Raw genomic sequence first — 25,396 nt, forward strand, 5'->3', positions numbered from 1 at the left:
CATCCGCTAAACAATTTGATATTTCAGTAAACATGTTCATACATTCGTAGGTAACGGCTCTGTCAGCTGTAGAGCTCTTTTGAATGTCAATAATCCCAGCAAATATGTTTTACTGTAAACAAACTTTAAGGTACGAACTAAGCCGACTGAATGCACATGCAAAGTATGGACGCCTCGAACTTGGATATTGTGTGATGTGGACAGAATTATTGAACACTGAGAGCTACATAAGGCGCTGTGTAGTGTTACCTGAGGCTGCGTGGTGTTACCTGAGGCTGTGTAGTGTTACCTGAGGCTGCGTAGTGTTACATGAGGCTGTGTAGTGTTACCTGAGGCTGCGTAGTGTTACCTGAGGCTGTGTAGTGTTACCTGAGGCTGCGTAGTGTTACATGAGGCTGTGTAGTGTTACCTGAGGCTGCGTAGTGTTACATGAGGCTGTGTAGTGTTACCTGAGGCTGCGTAGTGTTAATGAGGCTGTGTAGTGTTACCTGAGGCTGCGTAGTGTTACATGAGGCTGTGCTAGGTTGGGCTAGGGGGTGATGGGGGTGGATCAGGGACGACCGCCCTAAGGGGGCCCCGTGCATCGCGCCTGGTGTGATGGCACCTTGGGAGAAAGAGATAATCAGTAGTTTTCACAAACTTTGAAATTCTAAAAACTCAAATGGCTTTCCCTTTCAGCGGAATAAAAGTAAATTCCACTTGCGCAAAACTTTCAAAATTCTTTCTCCATTAGACTTCCCTCACATCAGAAATATGTACCTGACATGGTTATCACGGTGCATTCACTAGAATTACATACATTTTCTGTTGTCACATTTTTTTTATTATTATTAGGAAGCTGTTCGACTATTTACAGAATATGTCATTTATTACTGCGCGATGTTACGCCGGGTAGGAAAGGCCCCACAATTCTAGTTGCCCGAGGCCCCGCATCCTGAAAGACCAGACCAATGGAAAAACATGATGCGCCAATGATGGGACTATGATTCAACAACATTCTCTAATTTTTTAAAATAAATTGTGCTTGGTTTCCGAATTTCTAAAAGCATATTCTGCTACTTCTTTATTTGTGATTTTCTTAGCAGTTGTGGGCTCATTTGAAGACAGAGAGAACCACAAAGTGCAAGGGAGATAATCATTATCTTTGTGAGCGGTCAGGGGAGCTCACTCGATCAGTGGGTACATGATTACTGTACTCGTCTCATTTGGAGTTTCATGTAGTATTTCTAATTATGTATTTTGAGATTAAACTGCCTGCATCCCCTACAGACAGAGAGCTGATTACGATTTAGCCTTTGTTTGAATTATTTTTGCTCGGTCTAAACAACGAGATGTGTGGGATATGTTTGAGTGGACAGACTGTGGATCCTCCCTTCTATTGTCAGTGAAGGTTCTCTGGCTCTGCGAGTGAGCGTCGGCTGGGTCAGCTGTCTCACAAGTCGGCATGCTGTAAATATGATTTTTGAAATAAGGTAGAGTAAAAGAAAGAGGGTGGAGGGGGGTCTAGTGTACCCGGGCCCGCGGCTGTCAAGGGGATCCGGCATCTTTAGGTGTCAGACTGGATTCTTCTCCTTAAATCCTTTTTCTTTTCCAAGGAGAAGGTCTAAGGACACGTGAGCAGCTGCCAGTAGCACTTACACTCATGTCAGAAGTGATGCCTTACTTATGTTTACTACTAATTATTAACATGAGTGTAAAGCAATATATGAGATTTTTGATTTTACTTTCGTAAACATTGTCACATTGCTCGCGCTGCGCCGCTCGCGCGACTAATGGTGGAGTGGAAGTGGGTGAGGGTGGAGGGAAAAATCACTGTCAGCGGTACAGTACGATGATCAGACGGTAATCGCAGTCTAAAAATAAGGAAACACTGCACCAGACTAATTAGAGCTGTTGTTTTGTTTGGTAAAGGCTAGCAAGCGTTGACGTCTGCACGCGTGACGCCACACCGAACTCTTTCGCGCGGGAAAACAACTTGAGCCTGATGTCTGCAGTGAGTGTTCAGTTGTTGTTGGATACCTGTCATAGAATTATGACTTTATCTGTGTTATCTTGGGTTATTTTAATGGGTTACAATTCTCTTATTTTTATTATTTTGTGTTAGTTTATCTTATTGCAAATGTTCGCATCCGCTTTCGCTTTTCCCCAAACCGTGGGCAGCTTAGTGCTGGGATGTGGGAGCCCTCCATAATACCACTTATTGGTGGTAATACCTATACTGTACGATGAGTGTACGTGTAGCGAGCTGCAGCGCCTTGTAGACAGCTATATGCACACTCGGTCCCTGCCAGCCATCCCGTTAGGCTATGAGACCGATTATAGCAATCCGCACCGGGTGTAACGTTCCAAAGACATTGCTTAGAGCGCTAATTAACTTACCCTAGACAAACACATCTCACAACATCCATTAAATGATAAACACTCCTGTGAATTATAATGAACACCGAATTGATGCCTTTAGTTTCACATAATTAGTTACGCTATATTACGTCGAAAGGCAAAGGCAGAACACATGCACATTCGCGAGCTCATGCAGAAATAAAATATGTATGTGGCTACTGCAGTGGATGTCATTGCTGATGATTGCTCACTAATGGAAGACCTATAGGTTATAGAGATGAATTCATCCTTGTTCTTATGGGAAATACTTTTTATGCCACAGATCAATTCTTTCCATGTTGGAACAATTGAAGAAATACATAAAGCTGGTCGGAAAAGGGTTGTCATTCAAGATCGAGACATCTTTGTTTTATCACATCGTGGAAAGTTCTATGCTCTGGATAGTTTTTGCTACCGTATGTCATTCAACTGATTATATTATTTCATGATAAATTTTTGTCAGTGAGAACTTTGGGGGCTTTCCTCAATTGTGCTCTGCGTGAACTTTGAGCAGCTATAGTATAACAGTTATAATTTGTTCTTACCACTCACAAAAACATTCCCTCTTCCATCAACAAGAGAATTTATTCTCAATCAACTTTTTTAAAAGTATAAAACCATTAAGTTATTGCATTTTTTCCCATACTGAACATAGAAGCATGAGACCAGTTTTACTTTTTTCAGATGCTGGTGGCCCCCTTCATGAAGGGGATATAGAGGTGAATAAAAATCTTTTGTTGGTTGTGCTATTGTGAGGTGGTTTTGACTTCAATTAATAATAATGGAGAGATAAAATGTCAACATATTTTTCAACAGGTTTCAACTGCATTTGCTTTCAAAAATAGTCTTAAGGTAAAATATTTTTTGCTTGAGAGCATATTTTGTGTTTGTTGATTAAGAAATGTTAGTTAGGATAGGCTTTGAGAACTTTCCCCCAAAATATAGCAGGCCTAGAATGGGTTGGTGTTTGAAAGTTTCACCCAAGAGGTTTTATGTACATGCCTGACTTTTATGAGTTTGCAATCGTTACAAATTAAGCAAATAGGAGAACCTATTGGTACTTTTGTTTATTTGTTTGGTGTGTGTTTAACAGGAACTAGGAGCAACTTCTTGCATTGTGTGTCCCTGGCACAAATACAAAATTGCTGTTGACAGTGGAAATGGATTATATCTAGTAATATTTCAACTTTTTTGGAAGTTCTTTCTTTTGAACACTTCACTGTAAAGCCATGGTTTTCACATACTAAAAAGTGCCTGTTCAAATGTGTACATCTCTTAGAATAAGAATAAGTTGTTATAGAACCACTGACCTGAAGATAAAATCATAACTTTTGTACATTTTGTGTGACAAGTATCCAAAAATTTTGGGCTTTGATGGTATTAGTGCAGATTGGCTTGTTTTTCTTGTTTAGATGGAGTTGGGAATAGTACTGCCTCTTACGTGCTTATTGATTCACATTGTGATCTACTTATGCACATGAACTGCGCCCTTTGGTTTCTTGGGGTGTAGTAGGGTACAATGATTCCAAAGCTGTCCAGTTGATAGAGCTGTCCTGTTTCCAGCACATGACCTGCTGCTGTCAGTAAATAATAATTCTGAGATTGTTAAAGCATGCTAACAACTGTTGACTGAAAGAAAAATTCCTCCCTCTTATATCAGAATTTCTTTCTATGCCAAATCTTAGTTGTAAATTCAGACTACCATTGTCAGTTGGTTATTTCAGTACTCTCTGAAACACAGTAACAATGATACACTAACATAGCAGTATCCTTGAAACCAGGCTCAATGTGCTTTATACACAATGTAGAATGTGCATTGCTACTAGAATGTAGCTCTCTTTACACAGAAAAAATTGTACTGTTGCCATTCCAGCATTGCTTCTTTTTAAACCTATTAGCATTTAGCTTTATTGCTTGATAAGCTTTAAGAATTTCTCTTATTTCATCCGAGCTATCTTTTACTGTATTGTAGTAGGACAGCATTATGTACCTTTGATTTAGATTTTTAAAGTAACAAATGAGTAAATCCTAGAAATTTTTAAGTTAGTGCTTGTTTTAAAGAGCCACTCTTAAAAGATTTGTGTCTTAGATTTTTTTTATTGTTTTTGCAGGCTGTTGACCCATTTAATCAAAAGAAGCCTCCTGAAGTGAAATCCAAAGGTGTCAAACAACGCACACACACAGTAACAATAGAAAATGATAATGTGTATGTTACTCTATCATCACTGGAAAACAGAGTGGAATCTGATCACTACAACTGCACAGACAAAGGCAGAAAATTTCATTGCAAGTAACAGACGGTATCAGTAGACGGCAAACATTGATTCCGCTAAAAAACTAAAGATGATATTTAAGGCTAGATGAAAATATGCTTTACTGTGTATGCTGTTTCACATTTAGTACACTATTGCTGGTTAGTTTTGTGGTCAAAATGTCAGTCATTAGTAGGGCCATAAACACTAGCCATCTGCAATATCTTGCATTTCCTAAGACATGTCTGATTTTATAAACAGTATGATTGCTACCTGGGACCCCATGCTCCACTGGGGGTGATTAGGAATAAGATGATTGCTACCAAAATATATCCTTACCAAAACCAATCCCAGCAACAAATTTTGTGTTTGTATTCAACATGAACTCTTCAAAATTATTTCCTGTTTTATTTTGTAAAGATTTTATATTAAATTTTCACAGTCAGAGCTTTGCAAAGATGAATAGCAAGAAACTAGATATCCAACAGCAATTCTTTGTGTTTAATGTACATGGTCGAAATATACTATCTGTACACTCATCATCATGGGTAACCACAAATGCTCATCCTTAATATGCACTTGAAAATACATTGCAATATTAATTGCAAGTACTGGACAATCCACCTTTGAAAATAAAAGTGAAGTTGACAAGAATTAATGAAAATTACAAAATATGTACAGACCAAAAAATCTATAATGAAATGTCAACCTGATCAAGATAACATCAAAATATTTCAGTGTATTTTCCATGTCAAATGCATATAGACATTTGTTATTCAAAAGAAAGAAAAAAAGTGCAGGCTATATAAAGTGTTGAAATGTTTCCATTAGTGTTTCTTTTAAATGTTTTGCAAAAAAAGTGCTTTCATATTTACTGTTCTAAGAGAATACCATTAAAATAGCAATAGTGAAGAAAGAACAACGGAGTTGCATGAAAACATTTCCAAAACTATGCCCGACAGAATCTTTTGGTAGATCTTACAAACACAAAGATGTGTATCATACAATAGAAAACTTAATCCTTTATGGAAAATCAACAGTGTGACTTAAAATGCACAAGAAAGTGCATTTGCATGTATATGCATATATGCATGACCTTTATATTCATTACATCTCACATATACACATGGATATTGTGCACAAAAAAAAGACTCATTTTTCACCCCTTCTTGTTGGTTGAGGTTTTATCAAGAATAATGCTGAGATCAATCAGTTTTACAAACATACAGCAGTCCCAGAAACAAATGCTGGTTTGTGTGCATAGTCAAATGATAATTCATTTGGAAAATGCTTGTAACCTATATTTACATCACGCATATTAAATATTTTTGTGAAATTTGTAAAAACAATCAGGGATGTAAAAGGACAGAGTGCGGCATATATGTAGATTAGAAAATTATGTATGAAAATTTGGAGCTCAGTATTGTCCCTTAAAATGTTGGTCGTTTTGAATATTTCAAAATATCTTTGTTATGCTTTTAAAAACTTCTGACGTGATTTTCCTCTTGTGTTAGGAATATGTAATGATGCCAAGGGATACAGAGAAGACACAGCATAAATACAAGATAATCTATAATAAAACAATTTAGAAAGAACGGCATATAAAGAAAAGACTTACAGACACTCAGGCACACATATATTCTTACAAATAAATCCTCTTCACCAGCTATTCCTTGCTTACAAATAAGCTTTTGTAAATCTAAACCAGCTAGTTCTTTGTTTCCTAATATTTTTAAAGGGTATATAAAATGGCCCAGAGCTTACAATACATATAATAATAATAATCTTGCAATTATAATAATAATGAATATGCAGTGTCATGACAAAGATCACCTTCTCTGTGCAGACCAGTAATGATAAATGAAAGATAATAGTGGATGATGAGGTATGTATAAACTAATTCCTGACAAAATAACTGAAACATTTAATCAAAATTTCCCATGCCAGCTTGTCAACCAACCAACTTCAATATCACAGAATAGGAACTCTATATCTACACAATTTACATATCACCTAGTGCAGACTGCGATGCTTAAATATTAAAAAGCCTTTTTAACAGAATGAAACAAAAACATCAAGATTAATTGCTACAGACATGATTTCAAAAGCAATGTTACCAACATTTAAAACGTGAGCAACATATAGTAAACGAACAAAATATGCCAACTTAAGGACACGACCACAGAACCAAGAACTATGACAAATATTTTGCATATGATGTATGCCTGCCTTAATGCTGTCCACAACCTTTCAACAGTGAGCAGCATATGTTAGAGTTATAAATTGGATTCATTTTTACCTTATTATCTATTACAGTAAAACCTAAACGAGACCTTCCCCATTATGACCCCCTCTTATTACAAGCCATACACTTTTTTCATGAATTTATTTCTCTATGTTAATGCCATATCTATTATGATGACCTTCCCCAACCCAATTTACAACCAACAGTTTGTGCTCCATTACAAATTTTGTTTCACTTAAGTCGTGTGTTGAAAAAAATTAAAATATGCTGCTTCTGCCTGATTGTTTACCCTATATTTCAATTTTCTGCAGAAAGCATGTAAAATTAAGTACATTTTGAAAGAGACTGCTTATTTATTGGGTCAGTGGTCATTGCGACCAAAGCCATATCATCCAGTCATATCTACCTCCCACCTGACTAGAATAGATCCTGTAATGACCATATTGTCCCAGTACTGAAAGTTGAGTCAATCCAGGCACAAAAGACAAATCAATCTGTGATGACAGGAGTATTCATTAATGTCAAATATTATCAACAGAGCCATTTGTTGTTCCAACAAGTTCAGCCATCTTTTTACTAAGCAAAAATTTACATGGCAATATTACATTCAGAGAACAAATCACAAAAGTGCGTAACACGATTTTCTTTTCAATCATTTTTTTTTAAAGTGTTGTCATTATTCTTGAGTTAGAGGTTCGTATCAAGTGTACATGCCTTAAACATGCAGATGTTTGGTTTAAACATCGCAATGGCATGTATACGCAATTTTCTTTGAAATCAGTTTTAATATGCAGACATTCAATTAATACAAAACAGATATCATTGATCAGGCTGGGTGATTTGACTTTTAGTGGTGATCTTAAATCGGACAGTATGCTTACAGCGGGGTCAATTTGACTCAGATGGAGGGGAGGGGGGTTGATATAGCTAGGGAGATATGGTTTATGCTCAAAATGACTCCCTCATGCCCTCCCCACTCCTCCAATCAATTGTATTGATCATCATTTGCTCTTATCCAGAGAGTTTCAGTCAAAGCTATAAAGCTTCAGTCAATTAAAAAATATGGCAAATTAAGAATGACCAAGTGAAAGTGAAAACAACAAAGAAAACCAGCAATGATATGGTTTTAATGAACTTGAATGTATAGGTGTTTGAAGTCATGATTACTAGAATGAAAGCAGACTGGTTAATCTCCCTACTATGATGCCCTTCAGTTATGGCCTAATTTTGGAGGATTTCAGCTAGTCTTAATAAGGAGGTATTACTGTAGTGCAAAAAGAAGATCCTATTCTATTTTTAAATTTTAAGAATAAGGTACACACTCAAATTCCACAAAATATTTACTGACATTACAGAAAATGTATTATAAAACTGGTGAGTGGGCCTCTGAAACCTTAAAAACTGGTAAGATGTCTATTGAAAAGATTTTGATGTTACTGAATTTAAGATGCACTGAAAAACTATAATTGAAAATTTAGAAAATTTGATAAACTTTATCTAAATGTGATTTTCTTCTGACAGCCTTTTATTGTTTTGGGTCCTGAGATCTGAGGAAACATGCACAGAAAATTTCTATTGTGTACTTGAAAAATTATTTTAGAAAAAGCATTGATTAAACAACAATCTCTTTGATGATTAATGTTTTAAAAAACTTTACATTTCTGACATAGAAATAACCTTCAACAAGCTTCCTTTTCATTCCTGAGCACATTTTAATATTCTCTGTTAAAAATATAAACTTTGTAGGAAGAGACTATTTTCTAAGGATATTGGCAGGGGAATTTTACTCAAGTAGGTATAGACCAAATTTCACAATATTCCATTATCAATCATATTCGTCCATGGCAGTGGTCACTGAACAGATATGCACCATTGGAAAAAGAAATTTTTTTGTTTTGGAATTATTAAAAAAAACTTGTCAAAATGATTATGTCATTATGCAATGCTTTATGCTAGAAACCCTTTCAAAGTCCTAATAATAATAATCTGAAAAAATAGCTTTTATAAACCAAGGAACAACCTCATGTAAAATAAAAAATAAAACATGTTAGATATGATGACTGAATTCGGTACACAGGGAATAACATGAAAACAATAACACTGAGGGAAAAGAGGGGACAAAGTTGTAATAAAATATCTTCCGTGTATATATATATAAAACTTAACATAGAAATAAAGAAGACCTAAAACAACAGAAAATAATGCAATATGCTATCATGGTAATAATATTTGTATTTAAGGCTAGTAAATGGCAGTTATCTTTCAACACACTGGACCTAAGCTATTGTATGTTGAGCCTATCAGATGGTGTAAAAGGTAGATTATCTGCTTATACACTGTAGTTCTGATGGCAAGAACAAATATTTCACAGGTGGCACATGAGAAAAGGAGAGAGCCAAAGAAAATCATTCTGACTGCTATTGCCTGAGTCGCTGTGTTAACTTTCAAATGTTATTTTAACACATATAATTGATGTTTAAATATATATACATAAATTTATACACACTATTTTGACATAACAGTTTCTGACAAAAACACTTTCAACTCTGGGCTCTCTACCTTTTCAACAGTGAGAAGCATCAAATCAAATCAGACTTTATTGTCTGTTGAGGAGACCCAGGACAGAAATTTTTCTTCGCTCAGAAGGGCAGGCATACATACTCACACAGACATTTAACACACATACTCTAGTGTATCATGTCAATGATAGACTGTGCTATTAAACATTAATTTGAAAACTTTAAAAGAAGAAGGAGAAAAAAAAAAACTCAAAAGATGATGTCTCAGGTCAAAGCTGAGAAGGTTGAAAAACAGCAGTATTATATTGAAAACTTTGGTACTGTACTGCAGTTTTGTCAACCAGGTATCTAGTCTTCAAGAACATACAATGAGGTGTCTTTGACTTAATATGTTTGCTGCATTTACACCCACAAGGGTGATGAACAAAAATAGTGTACAGCTTATGAGGACTCTCACCTTTATGCAAGAGACCTCCACCTTTCCAACAACCCCTCCTCAAGTTTTACCCTTAGAAAAATAAAAGATATATTTGTAGAGAGACCTGCAAGGAAAATGCTGTTTTGTCAGAAAACTGATTTTATAGGTGATTCTCATGGAAGACAATTACAAACCCCTTATGACAAATTAACCCATCGATCAATTAAATTAGATATACACCACAAAGGCAATGAAACAGCCATAACACTTTGCTGTATTATTTACATCTATGTGCCTAACATGGTCTTATATACTCAACCCTTTTCAATCAGAACACTCTGCCTTGCAGCATGCTTGTTGACATTCAAGACCTTATGATCATTTGGAATAGTAAGAAGGTTATGTCAAAGCTAGCAGCAATGCCATAACCAAGAAGAGGCTCTGCTCATATTAAAGTAATGAAGATATGGACAAAAGTAAGCTAAAATAAAACATTTGCCTGGTCTGAGCCAGATCAGATCTCAAGCAACTTCTCATAAGAAATTCCTTAAAAATACACTTAAAAGGAAAGTTTTTGAAGCTGAATAGATAATAACAAGAAAGTGAAAAGTAGTGTTTATAATCTCTGACAAAAATTTTCCTTAACATAAATTGAAATAATCAATAGCCAATATTTAGATATTTAGCCATGTCACAGGCCTAAACACTGCTGGGACATGCTGTGGAGAGTTCTGGAGTTGACTGCTGTTGGTAAAAACTACAATTTTAGAGTTTATCAGGAATTGTAAAGAAGACGCTGGTAGTGCGAGAAGACTTCCATATCAGGAACATGCAGACATAATTCCAGAGCCACCAGGCATTCTATTTCAAAGCACAGCAGCTCTTTACGAGTAAGCTTGAAAACATCTTCAATTGTCTGTGGGAAGAAAAGTGAGCCTTAGGTCAAATCACAAATATAAATTACTAGACTGACATTTGTGTAAATGTACTTGAGCGAGGGCCACTGGTTGATTTGACCATTTACCAATTCAACACCTACGATTTATCAATTTGTCCACAACTGAATTTGACTATAACCCTGTGTCTATCTGACTATTTGCCACAGTCAATTTGACCACAGCCCTGTACAAGAAAAAAAATATTTCTTATTTTATGACTGATGCTGTGGTTGAATTGTCAACAGTCAAATTGACAATGGGCTGTGGTCAAAATGACCTATGATTCAATCAGCAAATGGTCAAATAGAACAGCCCCCTGTACATGCACATACAAATGTAAATGTGTGTACAAAGTAAATTTTTTGTTTAACCCACCTCTAAGAGCCTGGATAGCTCAGCACCCTTGACATCATTCAGTTTGCATGATAGGAGAAGACATGCTCCAGCACAAAGCTTTCTATTTTGCTTGTTGATGAGGTGCTGAGGACAGCCATGAAATAAGACATCAAGACATGGAAATAAACTTATAGCCACCTAGAAAATACAACAGACTTATTTCCACACACCATCATTTTCTTTCTCAGTACAAACTGTAATAAATGCCAGGCAGAATTTTTACCTTGAGAACAAGTTTCTCAAAATACACGTAGGCTTGAGCAACCGTCCATTGATCAATCTGGCACTGTCAACAATAAAGGTAGAAGAAGTCTTTATCTTTAATAGACAAGGTTTTTTTAACACTAAAAACAGTTGCACAGAAATACTTGAAGTTATTTTTATGTTTATCATAAAAAAGTTATCGATAACTTTTCTGTTTTGATGTCTGCACAATAACAACAAATATTTAAATTTCAAAGAACATACAACTTTCAGTAAAACCAACTGACAGCTTTCTAAAAAGGGTCAGCTTCTCCTTGACTAAAACACAATACTTATGCTTACCTTGATATGTGCTATCTGTTTCAGTGCTCTTTTCAAACTTTAGAAAGACAGAAAAAAATTGAGCATGAATAATATAAAAATACAGAGAGTGAATTTAATGGATGTGCCTGAAAACTCATGTAAAACTGATAAGCCTCTTCTTCAGAATTTAATATAAGAACAAAAAAATGAAATATGTATGCAGAGTAGATTTCCCCTTTCATACTTTTATTGTTCACATCATCCACAATGAAATTACCCTCCCCACTAAAATTTTTTTTAAATCACAATATACTTGTAATAATTGAGTAATAATGCTTGTTGTCTTGTAAATATAAAGCTAGTTTACAGCAGCAAAAGAAAGACAATCTCACCTGCGTAGTTTTGTCAGAGTTAACTGAATGTTGGGAAACCTTTCTTTGAACTTTTCATTTAGTTCTTTCTTTAGCAGAGCAGGCTTCACATAGTCCATCACAGACACCTTAATAAACAAATATAAAAGGTAACAACAAACAGATTTTTATCAATCCTGGTGATGATAACCTTTAAAGTATCCAACAAATAAAAAACATGAATATCTCTAGATCCTACCTTTTATTTGTGAGGGGCAGAGGGGAAGAAAACAGCAAGGAATGGGCAGACAATATTAACAATGCAGTATTAAATACTATGATGTTCCTATTTTCCCACAAAGTGTAATCTTATATAAAATAATAATCTTGCAAAGTCATCTTTTCCCTATGTTTTGATACTTTCTAATGATAACATGTCACTTACAGTGTGCTAGAGAGACAATATCTTACCACATATGATGAAAATGTCATGTGTGTTCGATAGCTACCACAGTGTAGCTCAGGATCATCAAGGATATTGGCATCGTAATACTCCATGACATCTTCTGGAACTGTTACATGCCAAACAAAAAGACAACAGATAAATGACTGAAGCACCAAACTCAACCCTAACCAGAAATAAAAATGAACCAAAAACCAAGTGCAGTGCAGAAGCTGCCACAAGCATAGGGCATTTTAAAAAGTAATTTTAAACACAGAATGTTGGTAAGTGCATGTTAGTTTGTTTGTTGCATAATGAAAATGTTACTGACAAAGACATCAACTGGTTGAAAACAAATTATACTCAGTAATTTTGGAAAATGTTTCAGTGTTTATTTCATGTCAGGCAAGCAAGAAATATTTGTCCAAAAATGCTAATCTTGTTCGCTGAAGTAACTGAGGTCATATGAAAGCTGTAAAGGTCAGAAAAGACCATTGAAGTTCTTACAGTGGGACAATGCCCATCAGAAAAAAACTTGTCGCCTATTAACTTAGAAAACTATGATGATTGTAAAAATTACTATTTATGAAGGTGAAACCCCCAAAAGTCTGATAAATATGTTTGGTCCAATTAACAAGTACTCATGGCTGTGGGAACCTGTAATATTATACTACCTGACAAAAAACAAAAATGCTTAATGATAAAACAAGAAAACTAATGCCCAGAAGTGAATGCTCTTTCTGGAAAAAAAAGCCAGACCTAAATCTCATTTATTTATTAGATATTAATATATTACTATTTATTGAGAGCAAGTGAGGATAGCACAGTTGCATGACTATTAAACACAGTTTGGGCTTGCCATGCTAATAGAAATCAGCAGCGTTTCAAAGTCTGGCATTGCTTGTGTAGAATTTCCAGATTATTGACTCCAATGAAAATAGCTGTACAACCTGTTTTACAGATCTTTAATTTCAAATACACAATAAAATAACTCCACCACAAGCAGTAGCAAAAGAGACAAAGAGAGAGAAAGAAAAGAACATGGTAAAGATACCTCTGTCCAATGCATGACTGCCTCGCAGGCCAGTGCATGCATCATGAGAAAGGCTGCGAAGAACTTCAAGCCCTGTACAATCAGGAGAGACGTATGCACCAAAGACAAGAGAGTGAATGATAGTACAAGTATAAAATTGTGTTAAGGTCAGGGTGGTATGAAACTAAAAGGAATTTCAAAAAAAGCAGAACTCAGGACAGAAAAAGGAATTAATATTGTTACTGTATGCCAAACATCAACTAGAAAAAAACTGTAGTTTACTGCATAATTGCTTGCTTAACTGTTAATCTAACCAGTCATTGATGTAAATATTATGTATGAAAAAAATTTTTTTTACATGTAAAACACAAAATATGAACTCTTCTGCTGTAAGTTATAAATATGGACAACCAATGAAATATATTTTAGAAGGTTTTTCTTTTAATTCATGTATTTTTTGCACAGCACATCATGTACCAGCCACTACATAAATAACCAGAAATTAAACTTTTACTAAAAAGTGCAAAAACTGCTTCTATTCAGACAAAATAAATGTCTACTTACCCTGAGGGTGCAGCATTCCTTCTGATGTCATCACTGCTGTGCCATCAGAACTGGCTCTCTTTAACTGACGACTTAGGGCTGGGACTAAAAACCTGGCATATGACACATCCTGAAAATAACAAGTGATACATCCATCTATACCAGTCCACTAATAAAGAACCATAGTAAAGGACAGGAAAGTAATGATATTTTAACTTTTGCTTGCCTTTACATTTTTCTTTAACATTCATCACTGTTTTCTTCCTTCTGACCTCTTTCCTCAAGATGAAATTCATTGCAAAATATTTTTAGAAGACTTCTGATGCTGCTAATACTTTATTTAAAAATTTCAGTGAGAGGTTCCTGCTACTGTGTTTCCGCCAAAATAAGACCTAGCCTGAAAATAATTCCTCGAAGAATTTGTCAGGATGCTTGTGGTATAAGCCCTGCTCCAAATATAAGTCCTAGTTAAGATCATCAGCCAGACAGACAAATTTGTTCCCTAAAAACACACAACGGATGTATTGAATCATAAAGTAACAATATTAACACATAAATAAATAACACTATTTCATTAATGCTTAAAATAAATTATACTATAAATTATAATCAAGCATTTGTAAATGCCTATGCTGGTGCTTGTGGACAAGATACACCTACGTATAAATGGAGTCGCAAGAAATTCAGGGTTTGTAGAGTTATGACAATGTTCCAGAAAAAGATGACATGACTGTATTAGAATAAATGTAGATTTTGTACATGAAAATATAATACATTCCCTGAAAATAAGCTCTAATACTTCTTTTACAACAAAAAATAATATAAGACCCAGTCTTATTTTGGGGGAAACATGGATTGTCCACTACATGTATATCTGTCCTGCTTTGTGCCATCTGGCCAAATGACTGCTCAAAACTTACTTTAAAACATTTGTTTAAAAATGTTTCGGGAGCATAACATGGCCGGGGAAAAATTGAAATTAGATCCTTTGAACAGTTTTCAGTCCCTCACCTGTCCCTCTTCCACACGTGCTGACACTTGTAAGCCAATATGAAAAAGTCCCTCTGATGAAGAAATGGATCGAGAACCCTGAAGTATGCCGGACTTTAGGTCTCAGTTCATCAAGAAGAACATCGGATCTACAAAAAAATAGTACTTTTAATGGCAATTTATCTTAAACAAAATTGGATAAATTTCAATAAAAATTGTACATTAATATTAGAATTGTTTCATACACTTCCATTAGAGACAAGAGCTCACAAGGAGATTGCCACCATCCCACTGTCTTTTGTTTGCAAAGTACAAGCCTTCTCTTCAGAAATCAGAGAAAGGGGTGGAATCCAGGACTTTGTAGCCTTGCCTTATCACCTGGAGAGAGTCTCTTTAATCGACTAAAGCTGACCTCCTCTCTGTACTATTAATTAGCTAAGAGAAATTCAGCCAATGCTCCTTCTCCTAGTCACATTGTTTGGAATTCTCAGCCCTTTTCTCTTCAGACTGTTTCCAGCTTTTAAGTCCGAACACATTTAAGTAGTAAATTATTCTGCCCACCTCACTCCTCACCCTGCTCTGTCTTTTTTTTTACCACTGTGACCTAAACTGCTGCATACACTTTTAATTGTGTGCGTTGTATGTTAAAATGTCAATCTGCTGAAAATCTTAGGAGCACAGCAAACTGAGCTACTGTTCTTTCTCTGCATGTGGCACTTATTTACAGGGCTGGCTGCCTTGCCATAATATAGCCTTAATTGCTGGCTCAGCATAAGTCATTAAACCCCAGCCCCCTCATCCCTTGTTTACATCACAACTATAGAGACAGAAGACTAATTTACAAGGTTACAAATACAGAATTATCAAATGAAAATTGTAGTTTACTGCTAACATTTTTATTTTAGTATATTTAGATAAAAACTATGTGGAATTGATCATCTGACTCAAATAATTCTGTAAGGAATGGTCTTTCTTTTTGTTGGTCTTTACTATAATACTGACCATAATAAATAGTTCCTAATAATTCCTGTAGAAGTCTACAGCATATAAATGTGTGTATAATTTAATATATATTACAGTGTTTTCTAAATAAATAAACAAGTAAATAAAGTGTAAACAAAAATTCAATATGTACAACTATAATAATAACAAAAAAATTTAAATCCAAGAATGCTCAAATGTAACGGTCTATTTATTTCAATGACTATTGAGCAATGTAATCTGATTTCTTCCTTTATTTATCTTTGTAATGGTCTTCTAAGCTCCTTACAAAATAATTGTAAAAGAACTGTACAAAGCAGTTGGGAAAAGTTATGGTTAAGCCAGAAAAGTGATACAAATATGGTAACCTCAGGTGGATTGGAAATGAGATGTGTTCATTTTATTAAAAAAAAATTAGAAAATTATAAAGCAAACTTATTCATTTTTTTAAAAAAATAACCTCAAACTGTAGAAAGACAAAATAAACTGAATAAAGGCTACATTAAAATAAAATTCTGTCTAATTTATTCATGAAGGATGACAGATACCACATACTTTATTATCATCCATGTTAACTACTATTCAATGTCAGAAGTAGGCTTTGCTGTCTGTACCAACCTTTGCCCTGTACTTCTTCCAAATGGCAACACTGAGCTTATGGCAACTGGAACTCTATCTTTGGACACAAAGTACACTCTGAAAAATACGCTATGCATAAAAACTAAGAAAAATTTACAACATATGATGCTTTTTTCCCTTTATTTTACTGATATCTTATTCCTTGTGCATAAAGTGGTCTTGAAAAATTAAATAAATAAAACTGAAATTAGTGTTCAAATATAATAAAGTAACAGGAGCTATTACATTATACTTAGTTTGTCAAAACCAAGTCACTCTTGTCTGATGTTTATTTTCACTCAGAAAAAGCAGAAGAACAGAGATGTTTGGGGAAAATACATCATAGATTATTCATGCTAAAAAAAAATAGTAAACTGAACTGTAATTAATAAATGGATTTTGACATGAAGCAGTAAGAAGTTCATTCTGCATACCAGTTTTTCTTCACAAGAATTAGCATCAATCTTCAATAACTTGTACATATTGGTTGATTTTGACTAGAGGTAGCAGGAATCACACACAACTGTCACATCTCAAAACACATTTAAATGCTCTTCTTTGTAAAACAAAGAAAAAGAACTAAATAAGGAAATAAATAAAACTAACTTTAAACTGAATAATAACAAGCTTCTCTAGTTTTTAAATCTGTTTCCTTTCCACTTTTGTGTCAGTGAATATTTGTATCATTTGTTGACCAGGACTAATAAAATGGGCTAAACTGGTTCACACAATGTACAATTATCTAAATGATATCTTAACAGTTTCTCCAATGTGTAAATTTTATTACTTTCAAATATAGGTAACTAATTACGGCTGGTTAGCTTAGGAGCAAATTACCTTCCTGATGATGTAATCCTCTGAGTGTCAGGTGACAGGAATCGGACTTCTTTAGGAGCAGACTCACTTGAATTTTCTGACATAGAGCTTGAGCATCGTGAACGATCACCTTCAATAAGAAAAATAAATATAGTAATGATCAAAACTGTCATTTTGCATTAACAAGGACACTGAAATAATAATAATGGATTTATATAACAATAAATGAGAGATTTGAATAGGAGCAAGAACGAGACATGGAGAACATACCAGGGACAGAAGAACAAACAACATATGAATGATGGAAAGATAAACAACAATACTGATGACAAATAAAAAAACATATGCAGAAAGCGTAAAGAGAAACAAAGTAACAAGGACAGAGAGTATCATGATTTTGCAAAAGGAAGATGAGCAGGTTAGTAGCAATAAGCAGGAAGGTGTAGCATTGTGGACTGTTGTTAAGAGTAATGCTTAAGGAAGAGGTATGTTTTCAGTGTATATTTAAAGGATTCAACTGTGGGTAGGTGGTGGATATGGAAAGGGAGAGAGTTCGATTATTTTCCTGCACAGAAACTAAAAATCTTGTGACCATATGCTTTTGTTCTGGTGTGACAGGAATAGTTAGGAGATGGCTGAGCATAGTTTTCTGGCTAGGACGTAAGGAGAGAGAAGTTCATAGAAATAGGGCAGGAGCCAGCAAAGAAATTAAAACATAGCATGAACAGCTTGTACTGGATGAGAGAGCAGATGGGTAGCCAATGCAGAAAATAAAGGAAAGGGGTGAAATGGTCCCGCTTCCTATCTCTTAGCACCAAATGTGCAGTGAAGTTCTGTACTTTCTGGAGTTCATGATGAAGTTATATGAAGTTATGCAGAGCAGTCTGTTAGCAAAAGAGCTGCAGTAATCAAGCAGAGAAAGAACAAATGCACAGACCCTGAACTTTTTTCCAAAACATATAAAATATCATAGTTTTAAGTCAAAAAATTTTTTATACAATAGGATGGCTACAAAATTTACTGCTCTTATCATTCTTTTTTTTTATTAAGCACAGTGATTAGGAATAAGTATACAACCAAAAAAAAAATACAAGAGCTTTCTGCTGAAAGTAAATTTATGAACTTTTGACAATAACAGCTTTAGTTAGAAAATTTATTAAGCACAAAAACTTATTGAAAAACAAAAGTACAAGTGCAAACCCACTGACTTGCTGCCCTATGCTTCACTGGGGGTGACTAGGAACAAGAAGAAGAAACCCAGTGACTGCAATTGTTGGCATATCAACTAGGAGTAAATATGTGAACTCTTGACTACAATAAACAGCTTTAGTTGAAAATTTCATGACAAAAAAAAACAAAAAAACAAAACAAAACAAAAAACTGATTAAAAATACTGATAAAGTATGTACCTAGAGACTCTGCAATTTCTCTTTTGACTCCCACGTCTGAGATCATATGGCTCAGCTTTTTCTTGATATCTTGTCGGTCATGGTCTCCAGACAATGATGATGTTCTTCATTCGGGAAAAAAAATTATGGAATCAGGTGAATAAACATACAAAAACACAATCTCTCCCTCTTTGTCGCTCGCTCAGTGCATAGTATCAGTTCGACCAAGGACGTATGTAGGGATATTAGTTCGTGGTTCGACCACTGTGCGTGTTGTTTCAAAATGTGACAATTGGATATGTAAACTGAATTTTGATGAAAGCAAAATAATTGACATGGATCGAAAGGAGTCTTACGCTGAAAATACAGTTAGCAATTCCTGCAAAAGAAAACATTTATAATTCTAACTACCACTGATTTACCCACTTTTTTTAACCCTACCTTCTCTATGCTACATTTTCACTCGAAGCCTTCCTCGTGTCACTAATGATCGAATCATGTGTGTTGCAGCAGACGCTGCAGAAAAGAAATCTTACCTCCACCTCTTTGATCCTGTAGTAATAAACGGAACAACATCCACCGTTCTCTCCGCTTTTGCAGTGCTGCCATAGTTTCCGTCTAAAAATGAACGTATAGATCCTGACGAAGGTCTCTCTTTGTTTACAGATTTTTTCGACTGCTTCAGGCCAGTGCCTGAAGCTTCATTAGTTATCTCCCGTGACAATTGTTTACCAGCCCATGTTGATGTTTCTGCAGTTTGATCTTCGCCATTCTCAATCGAAACGTCGTTTCCTTTATGCTTTCGACTATAGACAGCCAATTTTGTGTCATTGTGGGTACCATCTAGTGAAATATTTGATAAGAAACTGATTGCAGCGAGTCTTCTTCTGGAAGAACGATGTTTCTGATGCTTTCGCCCAGAATTCGCCATGAGATCTCGCGTGGAAAGTTATTTTCTCGCGAGATAAGAGCAGACGAGGTTTTTTTTTTTTTGTGCGGTTGTAACAAAATTTAGAATTCTGCTATTTTGTAATAATAATAAAAATATTTATTACTTTCTTCTCTTCAATACTTTGTGATAAATACGTCATACGTAAAAAAATGTTAATAAAATTTCTAAGAAATTAAAATAAATCTGTTACAAACACATATTATATGTAGAATGCCGGCTTTGCTGCAATTTTCCATTTAATTTACTACAGGAGGAAAGAAACAAGATGGATGCTAGAAACTGACAGTTTGCGTTTTCCATTATCACTGTGATCTCCGTAAGAGGTCTTCCGCTTACGGCAATTTATCTGTGACTCCCTTTGAAATACAAAATGGATACAGTGGCTGCTAGCAGTAACACGACGACAAGAGGCGTGCGGATGAACGTTATGGATGGGGTAGGAGCCCGAGTTGTTAGAGGCCCCGACTGGAAGTGGGGAAAACAAGACGGCGGGGAGGGGCATGTTGGTACTGTGAGAAACTTTGAATCGCCAGAAGAAGTTGTTGTTGTTTGGGACAATGGCACGGCAGCAAATTATAGATGCGCTGGTGCCTATGATCTGCGAATGATGGACACTGCGCCGACTGGTAAAGAATAATATTTTATCAAATTATCAGTTAATGATGCTTTCTTACAGCATTTTTATATGCAAAATTAAACATATATCCACCAACATAAATACACGCATACACTTGTTTATAACCACGTGTTATGTCACTCTTTCCTTTTTATTTATATTCCTCTCCATACCGTCTCTCTCTCTCTCAATATCTTCCACCACAATTATTATTAATAAGCAATTATGTATTGTAGTCTCAGTTAATTTCAAATGTTTAACTGTACTGAAACACTCGTGAAAGTTAAGAATGAATCACTGAAGACTTAGCAGACTATGAGTGTTTTGATATAAACACGTATGTTAATCCTTGATTTTAGTGAAATTAATAAGTAACTGCAAATTATATAAAACTGTGGTAATAAAAGAAGTGTACATTAATTTTTTTTTTAAAGTGTGAATTGTGATATTGGTGTATCACATAGAAATGAGTGTACATCATATGATGAAAATTTGCCAAAAGGTTTTTAAAAGTAAAGGATTTTCCAGCAGGTGTCTTAAAATGTAGAAGTTTACATCAGAGATCTCATCATTTAAGACATTTTTGGAATAATTATCAAATGTTTTACATGTATAAAAACATGTCACTGATAATTGAAGTAAGTTTACGACATCAGGTAGCAAATTCACAATAATTTTAACACATAAATAAAAATTAATGCATATATATTCCTTTTATAATTGGTTAATAAACCACCACCACCACCCCCCCACCACCCCGATATTTATGTTGGTGTGTGTGGGGTGTCTTTAAAATTGAGACTAACAGTCTTAAAGAAGATGCAGACACCGCTACCATTTCCCAACAGTTTTAGCTGGAGTTCTAAAAACATCTTACATTTTATGGTTGGGTAAAACTTGCTATGTTCAGTGAAAAAAAAAAAACAATTTTTAACAAAGACATTTTCCTCTTGTTTCTTTTAAGTATAGCCATCATTATCCCAAGAAAGATCCCATAGAAGCAACCACACATGCTTATGCATATATATTTGCCTATAATCTATGGCATGGACATTATAATAACCACCACAGGGAGGGGAGGGATAAAGGGGTTGTGTGTCATTTTGTATATGCCCAGCTATTAACAATAATATATTCTTTCGTTTAGATGGTTTATTTCTTGCTAATTTTCTTTTAGGTATTAAACATGAAGGGACTATGTGTGACACATGCCGACAACAGCCAATCTTTGGCATCCGTTGGAAATGTGCTGAATGTCCAAACTATGACTTGTGTTCTGTATGCTACCATGGTGACAAGCATAATCTACGCCACAGATTTTATCGTATTACTGTTCCAGGAGGGGAAAGGTAAACTAGCACTACCATTTTATATATAGAAACTTTTCATTGCTATATTTAGATCAAATTATATGTTTAATACATTTATGTAGATAACAGGAAGCAAGTCATAGTATATAGGTATATGAATGGCAATGTGGTAGTAAAACTTTTCACTTTTGACAGCCAGATGTGTTTTTCCCATGTGCATCAATGCATGACATCCATGTGTATGGGCACATACACAGCACTCACTCAGTATAACATAGGATAGTATATCAGAAGAAATAAAGCGAAACTCTCATAAAAGATGATTGTTTTTCTTTTATTTGTTTGCTACACTTTATTATAAAGTTTTAGACAGATGGTGAGGTACATTGGATGCAGTAAGTGTGTCAAAATATTTCTAGCTAAATGTTATTCAGAATTTTTTTATGCCTTTTTAGGGTTTTGATGGAACCTCGCAGAAAAAGCAAGAAGATAACTTCACGTGGCATTTTCCCAGGAGCAAGAGTTGTTAGAGGTGTGGACTGGCAGTGGGAAGATCAAGATGGAGGAAATGGTCGTCGAGGCAAAGTCACAGAAATTCAGGTTATATCTAGAACGCATTTTATTTCAACTATTTACACAGTTCTGTTTTGATGATTTTGGAAAATTTCTGCTTTGCAGATTAGTGTTGTGTAATTTACATTAATTCTGGAAGTATACTGTAGTACAGGATATGTTCAGTAGATGTAAGGCAAATATCATTGCTAGTGGCACTTTTCCATGGTACTCTTTTAAAGAAGGGGAAAATGCAGTTTTGTCCCCTTATTAGATTGTTTAAACATAGTATGTCACGGAAACAGTAGCTTCAAGCTTCAAGTAGTGTGTGTGTGTGAGAGAGTGTGAGTGTAAAATACACATATAAGAGACTGTTCTTCAGCTGTGCTGATTTTGCATTTTTAGGACTGGAGTGCTGCTAGTCCCAGAAGTGCTGCTCATGTGCTTTGGGACAATGGTGCCAAGAACTTGTACAGAGTAGGCTTTGAGGGAATGGTCAGTACCCAGTGTTCACTGCATGCACATATTGCCTGGGAAAAAAACATTTCAGAAATAATTGAGATTTTTTTTTTTTTTTTGTGTGAAGTAGTATATCAAATACAAATTGTACAGTTTATAGATTTAAAAATTGTTTATGCATATGTTGATAAAGGTGTGTGAATGTATAAACTCAAGCTTCTGTATGCATGAATTATGTATATAAATGTATGAATTTATGGTAAAGAATATAAACTAAGGTGGTTATCCAGGTAACAATCTGTTTGTTTTGTCAGGCTGATCTTAAGGTAGTAAATGATGCCAAAGGAGGTTCCTTCTACAGAGACCACTTGCCTCTTTTAGGTAATTGCATTTTCTTCTGTTTGATAAATACACTGACAAGTAAAACTATTCACATGCTGTGCATGTTCATTGATAGCACAGATTATTAAAAAGTTTATACTATGTGATTAAAAAGATAAAGAATTTTTCATTTCTTTGATCAAATAATGATCCTTTTCTCAAAATAAGCCATGTTCCTAATTATTGCTAACTGTAAGTAACACAGTGTGGTACTGTAAAATTTTGTTCAAAATTGGGATGAAAGTTGCAAAGGATTGCTTTCCATTTCTTTTTATTTTGTGAAATTATGGAACTTTTGAAACTTTGTTTCTGAAATGGCTATCACCTGTTCCCAATACAGTGAAAATTGGACGCCCTGGGTTCAGATCTTGTCTCGGGTATACTGTTATTTCTCTGCCTATGAAACCTCTTTATAAGGCTGACTTCTTGACCATGACATAAACTGAGCTGTTAGATTGATATAAAATACCTAATCCCCCCCTCCCTCGTACGTTTTATCATATAAGTTTGTATCAGAAAGATTACCAGCTTAATAAAAAAATGTATAACATGTGCTACAGCTATTTTAGCTTTAATCTGTGTTCGCAACAATCACAGGAGAACAGGGTCCAGGTGGCAGGTCTGGTCCGTGTGGGCTAGCTATTGGTGATCAGGTCAATGTGGATCTTGACCTGGAGATTGTGCAGAGTCTGCAGCATGGGCATGGTGGCTGGACGGACGGCATGTTTGAGGCAAGTGAAAATGTAATACCACTGGCCCTCCTGTATTTTTTTTTGTTGTGACTATGAAAGTGAACCTGTGTGAGGTCATGGATGCTCAAATGCAAATGCATGTGCACATGTGATAGCATTTATATGCAAGTGTTTTCTTACAGTGATAGAATATACAAGATACCTGTTACTCTGAAAGTAGAAAATTCTATTTGTTTTGCGTGGATCGGATTATTATAAAACACAACATCCCAGTAGCTTAACCTCGCAGTCTTTTTCCTCTTTCTCTTTCTTTTATGCACACGCAGAGTCATAGTCAAGAGTTTTAGAATGTCATGAACAAGGGCATATATAAGTTCTGTTAGTCCTGGAGGTTGACAGCTTTTGGTGTCCTAAATTGATGAATGGCCTAAATGAAGTAGTAGATGAGAGTTGAGCTTAGAGGTCCTTTCCAGTCAATCGGTGATCATTTACGCACAATTTTTCCTGCCATTCTGTCTCTGATTTTCCACACATGCTTATCACTCTCTCTAGAATATTCAGTTTCTTTGATGGTTTTTCTTTTCTTATTGGTAAAAGGTATTTAAAATTAATATTTCTGTCTAAAATAAGAAGAAACAGAAGTTGTACAACACTTTTTACCACAATGACCACAATCTCAGAGATGAAGTTGCACACCTAACACAGTCATAATGAAGACCTTATGCTATTTAGTGTTGAAGTTAAAGTTACATTTAAATTAAAATATTGACTCTTTTATGTGCATTCATGTATGTGCATGTGTGTTTTATACATGGTGGGTAACTTCTACCTAGAAGAAGATGAAAAATGTTACAAAGGATGAGCATGTATGATTTCTTGTGTCTTGATGTGTTATCCTTATTCTGGTTTGTCTGACGGCAGTACATTCTTGGTTAAGTGGCATCCCATTTTCCCTCGTATTCTACATTCCAGTGTGTTTCTAATTTTTAATGTTTATTTCTCAAATATTGTTAGTGCCTTGGAACAACAGGTACTGTTGTTGGGATAGATGAAGACCATGACATTGTTGTTTCCTATCCTAGTGGAAATAGGTAAGAAGATTTTTATTTAGCATGACATATTTACATAATGACACAAGTGAGTAATGAAAGATGAAAGGCATGTTTCAGTTAGACATCTTGAAGAAAATAAAATTAGTCTAATATCAATAAACTTTAAGCTAAAAAGAACTGCAGTATGTTTATGAACAAATGCCATCCTCATACATAGCAGACCAGAAACATTCGCTTACCCCAGTGTGTTGTATAGATTGCTTGCTAAGTCTGGAGCCAAATTGCTTGAGTTTGATAGATGTTTTCTTTCAAAATCTGGGAATGTATAGAAGAACTAAAGAATGATGGTTTTAATTATTTCTTTCCTGTACCTGTATCTTATTATATTAGAGCAGTGTGGTGACATTAAGTGAAATGTTTTAATAATAGTAAAATGGTTTTGCTCATCTTTCAACCACCATTACCATGTTAACCGCATTTATTACTAAACTACTAACTTGCCAAGCTGTTTCAGAATAATACAGATCTGGACTTTTTCTGATTGATCAACAGTTGGATAACAGAAAA

The 25,396-nt window shown here is 35.1% G+C and overlaps 3 protein-coding genes across 4 annotated transcripts in view; 2 read left to right on the forward strand and 1 right to left on the reverse strand.

The window, feature by feature from the left end:
- Positions 1-1,844: 1,844 nt before the first annotated feature.
- On the forward strand, positions 1,845-5,454 carry LOC112573872 (Rieske domain-containing protein-like). Of its 2 annotated transcripts, XM_025254527.1 has the most exons (5): positions 1,846-1,993; positions 2,663-2,795; positions 3,064-3,098; positions 3,473-3,553; positions 4,491-5,454. In XM_025254527.1, exons 1-5 carry the CDS (start codon positions 1,985-1,987, stop codon positions 4,671-4,673), a joined length of 441 nt encoding a protein of 146 aa, XP_025110312.1. In that variant the 5' UTR covers positions 1,846-1,984; the 3' UTR covers positions 4,674-5,454. The 2 variants fall into 2 exon arrangements, with proteins under 2 accessions (XP_025110313.1, XP_025110312.1); XM_025254528.1 differs by lacking the exon at positions 3,473-3,553 and having other exon boundaries at positions 1,845-1,993.
- Positions 5,030-19,878, reverse strand: LOC112573873 (CDK5 and ABL1 enzyme substrate 1-like). Its single transcript, XM_025254530.1, is given in 14 exon segments — positions 5,030-10,729; positions 11,127-11,231; positions 11,371-11,433; positions 11,694-11,730; positions 12,047-12,153; positions 12,476-12,576; positions 13,501-13,572; positions 14,044-14,152; positions 15,034-15,123; positions 15,125-15,161; positions 16,612-16,701; positions 17,449-17,557; positions 18,837-18,940; positions 19,352-19,878. Coding segments are annotated over 14 exon segments (1,560 nt in total). The 5' UTR covers positions 19,747-19,878; the 3' UTR covers positions 5,030-10,588.
- Positions 19,879-20,012: 134 nt separating this feature from the next.
- Positions 20,013-25,396, forward strand: part of LOC112573871 (E3 ubiquitin-protein ligase MIB1-like) — a 71,792-nt gene continuing 66,408 nt past the window's right edge. Inside the window, 7 exon segments of the mRNA XM_025254526.1 lie at positions 20,013-20,393; positions 21,561-21,732; positions 22,149-22,293; positions 22,651-22,740; positions 23,019-23,085; positions 23,683-23,816; positions 24,792-24,868. Of these exon segments, the coding sequence (XP_025110311.1) occupies positions 20,138-20,393; positions 21,561-21,732; positions 22,149-22,293; positions 22,651-22,740; positions 23,019-23,085; positions 23,683-23,816; positions 24,792-24,868 (941 nt within the window). The 5' untranslated portion in view covers positions 20,013-20,137.

Source organism: Pomacea canaliculata, linkage group LG10, assembly GCF_003073045.1.
Source record: "Pomacea canaliculata isolate SZHN2017 linkage group LG10, ASM307304v1, whole genome shotgun sequence".
NCBI lineage: Eukaryota > Metazoa > Mollusca > Gastropoda > Architaenioglossa > Ampullariidae > Pomacea > Pomacea canaliculata.

Bases quoted from the DNA above. Each gene is read 5' to 3' on its own strand.
- LOC112573872 (XM_025254527.1), top strand. The intron at 2,796-3,063 runs GTATGTCATTCA...TACTTTTTTCAG, and splicing joins TCTGGATAGTTTTTGCTACC to ATGCTGGTGGCCCCCTTCAT. The intron at 3,554-4,490 runs GTAATATTTCAA...TTGTTTTTGCAG, and splicing joins GTGGAAATGGATTATATCTA to GCTGTTGACCCATTTAATCA.